At 53.2% G+C, this 16,783-nt stretch overlaps 1 protein-coding gene across 2 annotated transcripts; it reads right to left on the bottom strand.

Annotated features, from left to right (window-relative positions):
- Window positions 1–2,359: 2,359 nt before the first annotated feature.
- GRM6 (glutamate metabotropic receptor 6) lies at window positions 2,360–14,901 on the bottom strand. Of its 2 annotated transcripts, none has more exons than XM_082723563.1 (10): window positions 14,524–14,901; window positions 11,977–12,193; window positions 11,599–11,734; window positions 10,775–10,929; window positions 9,541–9,681; window positions 9,232–9,436; window positions 7,622–7,763; window positions 6,888–7,511; window positions 3,778–4,089; window positions 2,360–2,826 (listed from the first exon to the last, which is right to left on the bottom strand). In XM_082723563.1, the coding sequence occupies exons 1-10, from the start codon at window positions 14,812–14,814 to the stop codon at window positions 2,629–2,631; spliced, it is 2,421 nt and encodes an 806-aa protein (XP_082579689.1). In that variant the 5' UTR covers window positions 14,815–14,901; the 3' UTR covers window positions 2,360–2,628. The 2 variants fall into 2 exon arrangements, with proteins under 2 accessions (XP_082579689.1, XP_082579688.1); XM_082723562.1 differs by having other exon boundaries at window positions 7,622–7,767; window positions 9,236–9,436.
- Between the last annotated feature and the right edge of the window lie 1,882 nt (window positions 14,902–16,783).

The raw sequence follows: 16,783 nt of genomic DNA, 5'->3' as shown, positions 1-16,783 counted from the left end.
ACTTCTGGGAAAAGTTGTATTTATTCAACAAGAAGTCAATGAGTGAGAGACAATGAAAGTAATGAGCTTGGGGGAAATTTCCAAATAGCACAAAATTTAATAAATGGGATAGAGCTATACTGAATGTAATAGATGTGTTGAAAAATTCACACTGGTGAAAAGATAAAAGCATATAGTTAACATGAGAGAGGCCCTCCTTATGCAACTCTCTACACATTGGACACAGACAATTGGTGAATTAAAGTCTATATCAAAATGTAATCTTCCTCTGCTTTAGAGAATTCATGCTGGAGAGAAACCCTGTGGTTGTAACATGGGAAAGCCTCCAATACAGAGCCCCATTTTCACTGAAACACAGAATTCATACTGAGAAGAAATCACTCAGAGCAATGAATGTGAGAAAGCCAACAAGCACAGCCCAATTCTTACTCAGCAGCATAAAAGAAACCAACACCTTATAAATTCCACAAATTCGAAACAAAACAAAACCTTTATTCAGGGGTTCAACTTGATTGACTGAACCTCAGAGAAGGCAAAGCAGTGCATGTAAATAGAATAGTAAATAGTAAATGGGAAGACCTTCAGGAAGTTGTCAACCCTGCACTGAACCTCAAATGATTCTTTTACACACTGATCATAGAAAAGCCTTCTTCTGGGAGTCCAAACTTTGCATACAGTAGAGAACTCATAAAGGAGAGAAACCTCACAAGTGCACTAAGTATGATCACATGTTAGTAACAGGATTCTCCACCACATACAAAATGGCACATGCTATAGAAATCATTACAAGTGGACTGAATGTGAGATGCCCATAAGAAGGAACCAGAACCTGCCTGTGGTCAAGCATTCATTTTCACATCAGAGACACCAGCATGAATGAATGTGAGGAGTGTGTGAAAGTCTTCAGCAGGAAGCCAGGACTCTAAAGCAGAAACCTTACACTGGGGAGAAACCCTCTAAATGTTCTACTAAGAAATCATCCAAACTCTAAGTCACAGAGTTCAAAGTGGGGAAAACCACTAAAAAGTTTTTAACTAGAAGTCAATGCTTATTGAACATCAGGGAATTCATCCCAGGAGAAACACTAAGAGAAAAACAACAACAACAAAAATACAGAAACGTCTTCCTTTGGAACTGAAAGCTAACTGACTCTGAGAGTTCATATAGCAGAAAAACACTCTCGAAGCACTAATATGGTAAAGCCTTCAGCAAGAGAATACACCTCATCAAGTTACATCAGAAAACCCACACAGGAAAGCAGCTCTATGAAATAATGAATTTTGGAAAGCACTGAGCAATAAATAAAACTTCCTAATTCACAATGTGGAGAAACCATAGAAATGCAAAAAAATGTAAGGAAGGAGAATATGTACACCAAAAATGTCATTCTGAGGAGAAGCCCTATTAACTTAAGGAACACCTGGTCCCGGGGACAAAAATCTATTTATGCAATAGAGGAAGAGGAAAAAGCCTTTATGTTGCATGAAGGTTCGTTGACCTTCAGAATCAGTTCTGGACATCAGATACTAGAGAATTCTGAACTGATAAAGGAAAAGAGCCAATTTCACAGATAGAAATTGTACCATAGGGAAATACAATTCCGTAACTAAAACCAAGCTTTTGGGAAAAAAAAAAAAAAAGAAAACCCTCAAAAATAAATGTCCATGCATCTGAAGTCTAAGTATCTTCCTTCCCATGCTTCATGTTTGCCTTTCAAAAGGGACCTCTCAGTAAATGTTGGGAGAGAAAAGGGTGGATATTCATCCTAAGATGTCTACTTGGAATTCATCATCACCAAGGACACAACCCAAAACTCCTGACCATTATCTCTCATGGGCATCAGAAGAGGGCAACTGCTGCCCCATTGCTTTATTCTCACACCGCTAACACCACACAAGTGTTTGGGGGTCGTTTAAGTGAGGATGCACAGGGAAAGGCAAAAACTATAGTCCACATGTTGACATGCCCTAGATCCCAGGGGTGAAGGTCCCAAGAAAAAGACCTCAACACAAGTAACCCCGTAGGGTATGTCCCAGTGCCTCTGCTGGCTCCCACGTCCTGTCCCAGGTCGATCCCTCACAGAGCTCTCTCACCTGAGGTTCAATCCCTCAGAGCCAAGCCCGAGTTACTCAGGCCAGAAGAAAGAACCTCAGGTCTCTTGGGGAAAAGTCCCCTCCTCAAAGCTAGCCCCGCATTTCCAGAGTCAGATCTACACATTCTTGAATGTTGCACAGTCCGCACATTCTGATGGCTGTTTGGGTAGAACTCTCACTCACGCTGGGCCAAGCCCAGGGGCTTCATCACACTCTCTGAACTCAGATCAGGAAGTGTAAGTTCAGTCCTCCCTAGAGTAGGATCCTCTTGGTAGCTGTTTCCCACCATGAGTAGAAAGTCTGGTCTGCAGCAAGTACGTATGATGCCAACAGGCATGGAAAAGCAGGGATGAAGTGTGGTATGTTGGTCCAGGTCTTTCTGGAGGTCAGCCCCATCCTGGTGGGCATGGACTTTGAGGACCCCCTGCTTCTGACTGTTCATTGCACTCCTGGACTTGTCACAGCTTCCACCGTGAAGCAAGAGAAAGAAAGAACAGAAGGGAGGGAACAACCACTCCCACTCCTTCCCCACTCACTACTTGGGGGCCTCTGTGTCCTCGCCCTTGGGTGGAGCTGCCATTGTTGAGGTCGCCTTGAGGCTCCGCTTCCGCTTCTGCACATTCTGCTCCGGGTGGAACAGGATGACATAGGTTTTGGGCACATACAGCATGCCAAGGGACACTGACGCACTCAGGCTCAAAGACACAGTCAGTGTGGTGGTTTGGATGTAGATCTGAGCCATGGAGGAAAGAACCGGGTGGGACTCAGCATTTTTCCTTCCCAACCCCACCCCCACATGAGTCTGTGTTCATCTGGTGGATGGAAAGGGCAACCATATAAGCAAAGGCCCTGTGGCATGAAGAAGTGATGGTCATGGTGTGACTCTGACATAGGCAGGACGGAGAATGAATAACACAGGACCAAGTGGACAAGTGACCAAGGGAAGGGCTCATTCACAGTGAGTGACATCTGGTGAAGGGTCCATATGCCTAAAAAGCACTAGAGCATGTTAATGAATGGATGAATGTTTTCAAATGTACACACGAATGAACACTTTGAATGAAAGAACGAGTGGGCAAACATGAAGGACAGTGGTGAATAAACACGTTCTACTATACACGCAAGGAAATCGCTGAGTAATGAGCAAGAAAATGGACTGACAGATTAATGGACTGATGGCTACAGAGTATCTAAAGAAGTAACTGAATGGAAGTAAATTAATGGAGAGGCGCCTGGGCGGCTTATTCGGGTAAGCATCTGACTCTTGGTTTCAGCTCAGGTCATGATCTTGGGTCATGGGATTGAGCCCCATGTTGGGCTCTGCACTCAGCCTGGAATCTGCTTGAGATTCTCCCCCACTGGCTCCCTCTGCCCCTCCCCTGTGCTCACAGACACATTCTCTCTCCAAAATAAGTAACTCTTAAAAAAAAAAAAACCAACAACAACACAAGTTAATGGATGGTTAGAAGCATGGATGAACACATGAATGAACAAAGGAAAATTGGGCTGACTGAAGCAGCAAAAGGAGACTGACAAATGAGTGGATGAGTTTTTAAGTACGTGAATGAATTAACCAATAAGCAGGCATTCATGCATGTGGCCCAACACTTGGGACCACCGAACCCTTCCATGGACAGGCAGGAAACAAAGGAGGCAGTGGAACTGATGGGGGACCCCAGATTACCTTTTCAGCTGATTGGGCAGTGCCAAAGAAGATAGGCACAAAAGCCAACCAGATGATGCATGTGGTATACATGGTGAAGCCAATGGGCTTGGCCTCATTGAAGGTCTCAGGCACGCCGCGGGCTTTGATGGCATACACCGTGCACGTGACCATGAGCAGGAGGCTGTAGCCCAGGCAGCCGATGAGGGACAGGTCCGACATGTCACACTTGAGCACCCCTCTGGCCTGCTCTGGGTCCACTGTCCGTTGTTCTTCATAGTCGATCACGCTGTGTGGGGGCTGAGCCCCCAGCCACGCCATCACTCCCACCACCTGCAGGAGCCAACACGGGTCAGGGACACATGCAGCCTTGCCACCCACCAATGTCTCTGGCAGGTTAGGGTCACCTTGAGGCTTCTGGCCTACTTAGTGGGATGCTCAGGCCTGAGAGTCCCCATGGAGAGGGGAGGACCATCCAGGAGGGAACTGCCTACGCAAAGGCTGGTGGACAGAAGGGGTTGCCGTGAAGATATGTGCTGGCAATATGAGGGCTGGCTGAGTAATGGGCCCTGGATGTCCTCTTCCTGTATCCCAACCATCACCAAGTCCTGCAATATACAGCGACTACAGGCAGAGGTGGCCTACACACAGTCCCTCTGAGCCAGCTTGGGGAAGGAGCCAGTGTCTGTCCCACTGACTAAGGGTTAGACTCAGCAGAGATTCTCCTTCCTAACAACCCCCAACCCCTGGCTGCCCAGGGGTAGGCAGTACCATCTCCATTCTGTAGATGTGAAAACACTCGCTTGATCCCGTCTAGCACTATGGCAAACCTAGTTCCTTCATATCAAACCTAGTTCCTGAGGACCCCTTCCTTCTCCAGATCCTGAGAACTTCTGAACATAGTATAACGAAATCCTGTGGGTATGCAGAGTGAAGCCCAGAATGAGGCACTAAACAGAGTAGAAAGGATGTGAGCTGATGCTGGGTGGCCCTGGAGGTTATCAAAATCAAACTCAAGCACTGGATGTTGTACACAACTAATGAATCATGGAGAGTATATCAAACACTAATGATGTACTATATGATGGCTAACTGAATATATATATTTTTTAATTACTGCAAAAAAAAAAAAATCAAACACAGGGATGCCTGGGTGGCTCAGTCAGTTAAGCATCTGCCTTTTAGTCAGGTCATGATCCCAGGGTCCTGGGATCTGCATTGGGCTCTTTGCTCAGTGGGGAGCCTGCTTCTCCCTCTCTCTCTGCCTGCTGCTGCTCCCTTGGCTTGTGCGCTCTCTCTCTCTGATAAATAAATAAATAAAATCTTAAAAAATAAGTCAAAAGCAAGCACTAATAGGGAGGAGATGGAGTAGCAGTTCACTCACAGAGACAGAAGACATGACCTTGAGCAAAAGGAAGCTGGGGAGCAGGAATTAAGACACATGCAATGAAGGCAGGACCCTAGAGGGGCTTCCCCTACATTTGTGCTGGTTGCTCACTGTACAAGACTGTCTGGTATGTATATATGTGTGGGGGGCATGTAGGGCTGAAATCAAGCCAACACTTCAGTGCCATGCTATGAACCTAGAGCAGGGCTGTGTGATACCGGAGAAGGGCATGCTTTTTAATAATTTGTTCACCAGAAAGGAGAACCTTTTTGTGATCCTTCCAGAGGCAACAGCTCCATGGACAAGGGACTAATAACATCCCACCCACCATCCAGGAGAGCAGTCTGGAGGCTCCTCCTAGAACAAGCTTCTAGGTAGGAAAAAAAGTTGCCTATGAGGAACTCTCATCCAAGGCCTGAGATATACAGGAATAGCAAACAAAAGGGACCCCACCAATTTCACAACCCCTGTAATTGAAAAGGAACTAGCATTAGTACCTGGAAACAAAACAAACAAAGAAAAAAAACCAACTCCTACAAAATAATAGAAAATAAGCAAAGCACAGGAACAGGCACATCACAGAAGAGGGAACCTCAAAGGCCAGATGCACTAGTAATTAAGTAGATGCAAATTAAAACGAGATGCCATTTCATGTCCACTGTATTGATGAATGACCCAGTAACACTGCAGGTACACCTCTTTGCAGGGGGTTGGGATTTCCGGAAGGGAGGGTATAATGTGGGGAGTCTAGAGATGAGCCAGGAAGTACTGACTGTCGTCTAAGTATCTCTGTCCTGGGGGCAAAGGGACATTGCAGGGGTTTCGGGCGGGGAAGCAGGTAAGAGGTCGGGACATTAACAGGTGCTGGACATTGGCCTTCTGGATCTCACAGGGATAGCTCAGACCCTGCTATCTGCAGGAAGATGGCAACACCTTTCAGTTATGAAGAATTACATAGCCTAAGGTTTACAGGTAGGAATGAAAGAGGCATACACAGAGCTAAGCAGGGGGAAGGGCTTTCCTGGAGTGCAGAGCGTGCACTGTCCAAAGCAGGCTGAGCACAGGCCTTCCATGTAGCCCTGAGAACTGGCCTGGCTCTACGATGCCACAGTGCCACCCACACCTGTCCCTGAGTGCTACCCTTTGCACAGAAAATGTGCAGTGCTTTCCAGATCATGAGAATAATTTCCAACGTCTAATACGACCACAGAAACCCCCCTGAAGGCACTCTGCTTTTTGCTGCATGTAAGTCATGAAATCCTGGCCATTTGTGGAGCAGGACGCCCCACTGCACAGTAAGGTTGCTGGAGCCCATGCCTCTCATCCAGGTTAGCCCAGTGACCCGGCAGCAGGAACTCCCTTTACAGAAACAGCTTCTTTTTCTGCTTGAGAAAAATTATCAGATGGCTTTGCCTTATTTTTATATGGGAGCGAAACTGTGGAAAGCATGTTCCGTGTAGGAAAATAATCTCATTGTTTTTTTACAGAAACAGCGCTGGATGCTGGCACTCCCCAGCTTACTGACCCAGTTCCCTCGAGGATGGAGCAGGATGGGGCTGGGGGGAGGAGTTCTGTTTATAGGAGAACAGTGGGGCCGTGGCTCCTGCAAAAAAATTTTTTTTAAACATGGGAGCCAAAATAGAAGAGCGTTTATTGGATTTTCCGAGTGGAGGACAACCCGCCAGCCCAGCCGTGGTCCCTTCCCCCTTTCCCCCTCGCGTGGCCCCAGGAGCCCGCAGCCCACCTGCACGGAGGTGAGGCTGAAGGTGATGGCCAGCTGCGAGGTAGGGCTGATGAAGGGCGGGGGCGTGACGGAGCGCTTCCCCTGCTCAAAGATGCGGTAGATGCGGTTGGTCTTGGTGAGCAGGGCGGAGTAGCTGAGCGTGGTGCCCAGGCCCAGGAAGAGCCGGCGGGCGGCGCACACAGCCGCCCCAGGCTCGGCAACCATGAGGAAGGTGATGGCGTAGATGAGGAAGATGCCGGTGAGCAGCACGTAGCTGAGCTCGCGGCCGGAGGCGCGGACTATGGGCGTGTTGTTGTGGCGCACGAAGGTGGCCACCACGGTGGTGGTGGCCATGCTGCCCAGCACGGCCAGCAGGAGGGGCGGTGCGGCCCACGGCGAGGACCAGGTGAGGCGCACGACGGGCGTGGGGCGGCAGCCCGTGTGGTTGCGCGTGGGCCGCATGTCCCCCGGGCAGGCCTCGCACGTGAACTCGTCCACCTGGAAGCGGTAGCCGTCGCAGGGCTCGCAGTGCCAGCAGCAGGGCACGCCCTTCACCATCTTCTTGCGCTCCCCTGGCCCGCAGGGGAGGCTGCACAGGGATGAGGGCACCTCGCGGGTCTCCCCTGACCACTGCAGGGCTTCCACCTGCGGCACAGGGGACGCGTGGGCCGAAACATCCACCCGGGGTGGGCTGGGGGGTCTGTGCGCACCTCCATCCCTGCAACCCCGGGCTCCGCCGGTCCACGCCCACTCACGTCCAGCCTGAGGTTCTCTGCCCACTGGCCCACCGCCTGGTAGCCGCCGCTGCCCGCGCTGCCGTTGGCCGCCTGGTATTGGAAGATGTCGTAACGCCCCGGCGCGTCCCCATTCTCGTTGAACATCACGGGGGTCCCCGCGCTGCCTGGAACGAGAGCCGGGAACCCTCAGCTGGTCCTCTAGTCCCTCCCGGAGAGGCCCCTGGGGCGGCCCAGGATGTAGGGAGGCGTGAGGCACTTGCGCAAAGACGCTCGGAGTCATGGGGGACATCACCTCCCCCCCACCCATTGGAGGTGGCCACGGTTAACCAGCCCCCCGGAAGTAACAAGCCTCGGGAGCACGTGGGAACAGTGGGACCCCGATGCATTGCTAGTGGGGATGCAAAATGGTGCCGTCACTGTGGAAAACGGTGTGGCGGGTCCTCCAGAAACTGGACGTAGGATTACCACCTGGCCCAGCAAGCCCACTTCCAGGCATATGTCCGGAAGAAAGGACTCAGCTCAGAGCCTCAAAGATGGGTCACCCATGTTCACGGCAGCATCATTCGTAGTGGCCAAAGGTGGACGCACCAGGGGTTGAATAGACAAACAAAATGTTCCCCTATTCATGCAAGGTGATTCTTCAGCCTTAAAAAAGGAAAAGACGTTCTAACGCTGGCCACAACGTGGGTGAACCTTGCGGACGTTATACTGAGGGAAAGGAGTCAATCACAAAAGGACAAATAGTGCCTGATCCCTCTCACAGCAGGTACGTAGAGCAGGCAAAATCATAGGGACAGAAAGTAGGATGGAAGTTGACAGAAGCTTGCAGGAGGGGGGATGGGGAGTTAGTGTTTAATGGAGATAGAATTTCAGTCTTGGAAGATAAAACAAGTTCTGGAGAATGGTTGCACAACAGGGCACACACGACTAAACTGTACACTTAAAATTGGTGAAGATGGGGGCGCCTGGGTTGCTCAGTTGGTTAAGCATCTGCCTTGGACTCAGGTCACGATCCCCGGAGTCCCACATTGACTCCTTGCTCGGCGGGGAGCCTGCTTTTCCCTCTGCCTGCTGCACCTCCTGCTCGCACTCTCTCTCTCTCTCATTCTCTCTGACAAAATCTTTTTTAAAAATGGTGAAGATGGCAAATATGAGCCTACATGTATGTCACCACAGTTTATAGAGAAAAAGAAAGAGCTTAGCTGGCCGGGCCAGACGGTGGGTCCAGACCTGTACAAAGAACAATCAGCCTTGTTTCTTTCAGAGGCTTGTTCAGCCAGTTCGTGGGGCTGGTCTGGGGTGATGTTAAGCTGTGCTATTTAACAAACAGCTTGGCAGGCAGAAGGTGCTCCATATTTGGTGGGAGAACAGTTTTTAATTTTTATAAAGGGTAGTCACTGAACAAGAAGCGTATCTTTCCGCACAAACCAGGAGTGTGGCTTGAGTCCTCCTGGGCCTTTTCCAGACCTTATTCTGAGCCCTGCCCAGGTGCCAGGCCCTCTGCTGCTACCAGGGGACAGGATACCATTCTGCCTCTCCCATCCCTTTGATCCTGAGTCAGCCCAGGTCCAGCAGAGAAATCCATGCCAGGGACATCCCTTCCCTTTGGGAGGGGATCTGTCTCTCACTCACCATTGAAGCGGACTGCTCGGATATACTGCAGCAGCATCCGCCCGTCGGTGGTCTCCATGGCTGGGCACAGGCCAGTGAGCCCGGGGCAGAGCGCCTGGTGCATGCTGTGGAGGGCGTGGGCAATGGCGTACACCGCGTCGATCACAAACTGCACCTTCCCCTCCTGCTCGTAGGTCGAGTCCCGGCCGATGCGTTCCTCGCCTGTCCTACGGATGCCCAGAGGAAGTGTGCCCGGCCCTCCTGGGTGCCCCGCCCAGCCTCAGGCCTTCTCCCCGACCTCCCGTACCACCCCGGGCAGCTCTCACCTGTGCATTTGCGGATGGTGTCATCTGACTGGGTACCTGAGCTGGTCAGTTTGCAGTTAAAATTCTCCTCCCAGAACTCGGCAAACCAGATGTTGCGACGGTTGTTCTCCAGGGAGCGGGTCATGAAGTACTGGTCAAATCCTGAGAGGGAGGAGAGAGGGCAGCAACCATCCGAATGATTCCTCTGTGCCCCTCTACCACTTGCTTACTGTGCAGCTAGGACTGGCCACACGGTCAGCTTCTGGCCTGTGATTTCAAAGCAGTCTGGGGGCTTCAGGGTAGACGGTGCATCCTATTGTAAACTTAGAGCCTCGCCACCTCGAAGACTTTTATGCTGCTCCTTCTTTCCTGGTTGGGATGCAGTGGTAAAGATGTAATGGGAGGAGCTCCCGCAGCCACTTTGTGAATAAGGCACCTGAGTCACAAAGGCACAGAGCAACTATGGAGAATGGTGGAATCGAAGTGGGGACAGAGCTCAGGGCTTTGAGAACATCATTAACTCACTGCCCCCAACCTGAAGTGGCCTGTTTTCAGACATCTTATCTGGCGATGACATGCCTTTATTGCTAAAACCACTCTCCTTCTAAATTGTCAAATGCAACCAAGTGCACTCTAAGGGAAAGAAAGAGCATGAGGATGGGTGGGAAGCTGGGAGCCCCGGAAAGTCAGGGTTCTGAGTCTTTACGAGTTTCTGTACTTCATTAAAATAGCCTGAAGCATCTTGTCGAGGCATCTACAGTTCAAGCTTTGGGAAAACGACCAAATCCTGTTGTAAAGTGAACCTCTCTGCTGAGTTCTTCCAGATATTCATGGGTAGGACGGTGAAGGGAGGGAGGGAGGCAGGTTTCATCATTTGATCAATGGGACAATATGTCCCCATCCTCGGTTTTGCTCCCTTTCCCTCCCCCCTCAAATTAGTGTGTCTTGTGCAGAACCAGAAATACCAGGAAGATAGGCATTGAATTAAAACAAAAACAAAAACAAAAACAGAAAAGCCACAACTAATTCTTGACCCTGTGAAGTGAGGGTGGGCTTTTCCTCCTTTGCCAACTCAAACACTGCTTGCTGAGATGTAGACACAGAATTTTAGAATCCTAGGGAATCCCGGAAGGGACATGGAGCAGCAGGATACACAATTTTACAGATGGGGAAAACGAGTGCCCCCCAAGAGGGGATCGTGGGGAGGACAAGCAGGGGCCTGGGATGTGGTGGGAGAGGGCATCCCGGCACTCACCATCTATGGAAGCTCTTTTGGGCAGGATGGTGATGGCCCCCACAGCCACATCCTCCAGGTTCAGGATGGGAGAGGTCTTGGCTCCCCAGCTGTCTGAGCCGACCCATAAGAAGTGACCTGTCAGGTTGGCGTGGCGTGCGGCCTCTAGGACCCTCCTGGTAGGAACAGGGTCAGGGTGAGTGAGGACCGGAGATCCCCCTTCTACTTTCTGTTTTTCCCTCTCCTTCTATCCCATTCCAAACCACTCACCAGACCCTCATTAAGCAGTAAAAATGGTGGGAAAGGGGTTTTGGACACTTGCTCCAGGGTTCTTAGGTAGTAAAGTTTCTAGCCAGGCTCTGGCCCTAGGCTGCCCTCCTGTTCTGTGCACTTGCAGCCCACTTCAAGGAAGAAGGGCCTCCCTTCTCTTGCCAAGCCTCCTGCTGGCCTGGAGCCACACAGGCCTCAGGTCAGGGCCCCCTGCTGATACCCCCTGCACCACCCCAGGTCTCCTTCTCTGACAGCTCATTTTCGGCACTCAGATCTGCCCATGGGTCTCTCCCCCACTGTGAATGATAAGAACAGACAGGTATTCCTCTGTGGTTTCCCTTGGCTAGTCCTGGAGTACCTCCACCCACACCCAGCCCGGTTCATTTCTGGGTGCACCAGACAGACAGATGGGAGCCGGGAACGTCTGTAAGGGCAGGAGGGTTGGGGGGGCATCAAGAAGAGGGAGGAGGAGGAAGGGAGGATGTGCATGGCTGGGGGATGTTTAAGAAGAGGGGGCAGGGCCTTCAGGGAGAGCCTCTAATAACCACAGTGACTGAATGTGCCGGCTATACCACCTGATGTCGTCCTCGTTGGCAAAGATGATGATGCCCCGGGCGTTGGGAGTCTCCATGAGTCTCTTGATCACCTTGTTGAATTCTCCTGGCTTCGGTTCCCTGGGAATCTTGATGGACTGGGCAATGCAGACCCCCCCTGGGTGGGGGGATACCAGAATCACCTCTTGTTCAACCCAAGTACCCACCCACCGGGGCCACCATGGTGCAAGACTGTGATGGGGACCGAATGCTCCGAAGGGGCGCCTACCCACAGAGGCACCATCCAGGCTCCCCACCATGGGCCCAGTGCCCCATCTCATGGCTTTGGCCTTGTCCAATGGCCCCTGGCTCACCCCTGTGTAGGCTCCTTGATGCCTTGGACCCCCGCTCCCAGCTCACCAGCCTCCCGGGAGATCTGCACAAAGGCCTCAACCCCGCTCTCGCCATAGTTTCCCTCGGAGGCCAGTGTGGACACGTAGTTCCATCCCAGTGCCCTCACGATGTCCACCATGGCCTGGGCCTGATAGGAGTCCGGTGGCACAACTCGGGAGAAGAAGTCGTAGCGTGTGGAGTCACTGAGCTCAGGTGCTGTGGAGGCGTAGCTGATCTGGGGTATCTGGAAGGGGGAAGGACACCTGGGCTACAGATGGAGGGAGGGCAGCAGGGATCCAGAACACAGGTTGGGGCACCGAAGTCTGGGATTAGGGCACCAGGGGCCCACGTGGGAGAGCCACATGGAGAGCCCCAAGGGCATGGGGAACGCTCTGTATTTGAGATGTGGTCTGATGGAATATGGGAGGTACAGGGGTCTAGGGAGAGGGCAGGGCACACCGTACACAGTGGTGGCGACTGTGTCCAGGCAAAGGGGAAGTGGAGGCTCAAGTCCAGCCTGCAGCCCATTCAGCTGCTGGGCAAAGGCTGCATTGGCAAGGGGAAATGGAACTCCTTGTCAGTCCCGGGAGGCAACATGTTTTCCTAATTCACACAAAGGGACAAGTCTGTGTGGGGGAGCAGCAGACCCAGGCAGGGTCACAGCAGGCAGGGGGCTGGGACGGGGTTATTTGAGTCAAAGCTCTTTCTGGCCTAATGGAGGGGTCTGCTTGCAGCTGGGCTTATCTGTGTGCTAGAGTGATTGACAGCTGGGATTATGGGCTAAGCTGATCCTGGAGAAGGGGGGAGGGGAAGAGCAAGTGTGAAAGGAGAGTGGAGAGTGGAGAGGCTAGCAGAGCAGAGGGGTGAGGTGGGAGCTGGTGTGAGGGGAAGAAGAGAGAGAAGGTTCTGGAAGGAGTGGGCTGAGCTGGTCTAGGGGAAACAGGGATGTCTGAAGCAAGGCAGAAAGAAAGTGTGGTGTATGGAGACATAATGGGAAGAGCAAGAGGGAGAGAGAAGGGAAGAGGAAAAGAGGAAGGGGGAAGAGAAAAAGAGAGACGAGGAGAGAGAGAAACAAGAACCACAAAGAAGGAGGGAAGGTCAAAGTAAGGTCCAGCGTGGTTAATGGATGCTGTAGCTACTCTGGGCACTCTGGACACTAAAGTTTGATCCTCAGAACCACCTTCCTGTACATGTTGAACTTCCTCCAGGAAGTTTATCTAAAATGCATTGCGATCACAGTGATGCACACACATAAGGAGGTGAACTCGGAAACCCTCAGCCCTGCTCCTGGACCAGGAACAGCAAATCTGGCCCCTGGCTGCCTTTCCTGCACCAGTGTCTTCATTTGTTTAATTTTTAAATTGATAGCCAGGGTCTAAAACATGGGAGTGGGGCACCACCCCACTCTTGGGCTGATCTGGCGGCAGTGGGCTCTGGACTTGTGGGGGTCCTGCTTCACTCATCTACACCCCAAACCTGGCCTCTGAAAACCCCCGAGTTTGAGATCTCTGCACTCAGCCTAGAGAGGCAGACATAGGGAAAAGGACAGAAACTAAAGCTCCAGGCAGGACAGGGGACAGAGGTACAAATGCAGACAGACATGGGCAGGCAGGTGAGATGGAGACTCTTCCCTGTGCCCCCCATCCCCCCTATAAACTCTCCCTGTCCCAGCTAGAAGGTGTGTCTGTACAATAAGCTCTTGTCCAGGGGGAATCAGGATGGGGGGAATTATATGGATGCAGATGATGGAGGGGGGCCCAGATGAAACCCCTACCCAGCATGGTAGAAACAGGCCATGCCTGGGAGAATGGGAGAAACTCTCAAGAAACACAAGTCCCCTCCCCTAGCCAGATGGAAGCAAAGCCTTCCTCTGGGCTCAGAAGGACAAAGCACAGAGATGCCCCCTTCCCCAACCAAACCCCAATGAATGACTACTGCAGAAAACCCCCAAACTCTAATGCCAAAGGCCCCCCAATCCCTGATTCCTGTTGCCCTCCCCCAATCACTGCCCCCCAGGATGCAAGGAAGGGCTGCCCTGCATTTAAGATGGTTCCCTGAAGCTGAGGGAACTACCCTCGCTCCCCAGCTCCCCAGGAGTCAGGGGTATGTCTTAGAAGGAGGGGCCTGATCCCAGGAAAAATTTGCACTCATTTGAGCACTCCCCAGGGCCCGGGGTGAGACCACCACACAGCAGAGTGCAGTGAGTGTGCCCCAAACAAGGACACCCAAGCTAGTGACCAAGTAGGTGCTAAATTAGGAGCTGCCCTGTTATAGTGAATCGCGTCCCCAGCCCAAGGCTGCAACCGCTTCTGGGAGGGGGCCCACCTTGACCCTCCAGAAGGTAGTTTTCCTTAATTCTCACAAATGGCTGTGTGTGCACACGGCAGCTCTGGCAGGGCCCCAGAGCAGACAAGGAAGGGTGGACCGGTTGGGTTGATGTGGCTCGGGCGTACATCTGGTGCAAGGGACGGGGTTTGTGAATGTGAGGATTTCTGCCGGGATATCAGACACCAGCCACCCGGAGGGCGAGGACGGGAGGAGGACGGGATGAAGACGGAAAGAGAGTGCCCTCACCGCAAACAGGCGCAGCACGTTGGCGACCATGATGGAGACGGAGCTGGCCGAGGCGCCGACAACAGCCACGACGCGCTCCGGGGGCGCGGTGCGCAGTGGGGGGACGCCCCCTGGGCAGCGCACGGCCCCCTCGTCGCCGTCGCCACGGCGGCGAATCAACGCCTGCACGAAGCTCAGCGCCTGCTCCAGCGCGTACGTGTCCCGCGAGCAGGTGTCTAGCAGCCGCGCACCCAGGCGCACGCCGGGCAAGAGCTCGGGGTCGGCGTTCACGCGGTCCAGCGCGTACAGCATGGCCTCCAGCCGGTGCACTCCTTGTTCCTTCTTCAGCTGCCCGCACGCCCGGCCTGCCGCGCCCCGCGCGTGCACAGGGAACAGGCCGCCCAGCGTGAGGCCGCCCGCCAGGCGCACCGAGCCCGCCGCGCCCGCCGCGCCCGCCTGCGCCAGCACCAGCACCAGCACCAGCATCAGCATCAGCAGCGGCGGCAGGGCGGCTCGGGCGCTCCCGGGCCGGGCCATCCGCTGTCCCGCTCCAGGGCCGGGAGGGAACAGAACGGGGGAACGCTTTGAGCGCCTGGCAGGAGCCCCGGGTCCTGGGGAGAGGGGAGGCGCGCAATGAACGTCGGCGGAGCCCGCTGGGGAAGAGGTGGGATAGCAATTCGCCCTGCGCTCGCAGGCCTCCACCGCGCTCTCACACCCTAGGGATCTTCTCACTCAGGTCCACCTGCGCGACCGTGGTCTCCACCTCGCCAGCCTGCCTCTCCCCGACAGCCCTGGGCCCCTGGTCCTCAGCACTCCCTAGCCACACTCACCTGCACCAGCCGCTGTCGCTGTTGGTCAGGACAGGGCTGTGACAGATGTGCAGGGCCCAGAGAGGATTTAGGGATTCTGGGGAGGGGATGAGAGGCCACCCTGAGGGGGGTGCGCAGAAAGGGCGCTCTACACCTCCTTTCCCTCCCTCTTAGGAGAGGAGGGAGCCCTACTCCCTGGGGCTGTTTCTTTCCTCCCTCTGGATGTGTGTCTGACCCCAACTCTCTCTGGCTGTTTCTGACACACATACACAACACACACACACACACACAGTCTTCTGTCTCTCCGTTTGTTTCTCTATCTCTGTCTCTACCCCCTGCCCATCTCTCTCTTCTCTTTCTGTCTCTATTAATTTCTCCTACTTTGTCCCCCTCTTCCTTTCTTTCCTAGCCACCTGGGCCTTGGTTCCAGCTGCCCAAGGCACTCCCCAACTTTGTCCCTGCAAAACCCGAATGGAGGGAGAGAGGAGCTCAGACTGACTGAGCCGGGTACACCTGAACAGCAGGAAGGAGAACAGGGCTGGCCAGGAAGGAAGCACCAGCAAGCAGACCTTTAACCTTACTAAGGACTCTGCTTAGTACACACACAACAACCCTGCAGTAAGGAGACATTTACCATGAGCCCCGTTTTGCAGATGGGAAAATAGAGACCTCAAGGAATGAAGTCTCATCTGAGGCCACATAGTTGGCATGGATTAGCCTCTGGATTGGCGCTCAGACTCGTATGAAACCAGCTGCCCACACTGCCTTTAGTGGAGAAGGTGGGAGGGACAGGGCCAGCTCACCCCGCAGCTTCTGCCCCAACCTCTCACATGTGATGACGGAACCCTAAAGAATTGTCCTTCTGGTCATGGAGAAAGCCTTCCTGGGTTCTGGGGTCTGAAGCAGTGACCCCAGTGACCACAGTGGGAGGCTCGGAACTTACATTTCCCCATCTCATCATTGAGGGCTACAGTGAGGGGGCTTTAGCCACAATATGCGTTTACCATCATTCCTGTCTGAGGCCCCGGATTTGGCTCTCTGATGCAAAGAGAGGGAGAGAGCAAAGGGCCCCCGGGGACAGGTGGTGAGCTCCCAGCCCCAGGGATTTGCAGGCTCATCCCATGGGGTCTTGAGCCAGCTGGGGCTCCATTAGACAGGGTGGATTAGGATGGCTGCAGGGATTTGGGCAAAGCTGGCAGAGGGAATGAACAGAAGCCATGTCACCCTTCTCTCTTCCCCTACCACATGCAAGGGCCCTGCCAGTTTTACTCCCAGAGCTGTCTATCCACCTCTCCCTGGCGGAGGGTGGGAGCCAGGAGGACGGGACCCAGCTCTGCCTTTACCCATTTTCCACCTTGGGAAGAACGGAGCACTTAGCTGGCCCTAGGCCCCAAGCTTGACATTACAAAGGTCCATACAAACTGGGTGTTGTAGGTGGATGGGCTGGGCTCATACAGCCCGTCGCAGCCCTC

The sequence above is a fragment of the Mustela nivalis genome (assembly GCF_964662115.1).
Source record: "Mustela nivalis genome assembly, chromosome: 3".
Lineage (NCBI taxonomy): Eukaryota > Metazoa > Chordata > Mammalia > Carnivora > Mustelidae > Mustela > Mustela nivalis.
This window is presented reverse-complemented; position numbering and strand designations above follow the sequence as displayed.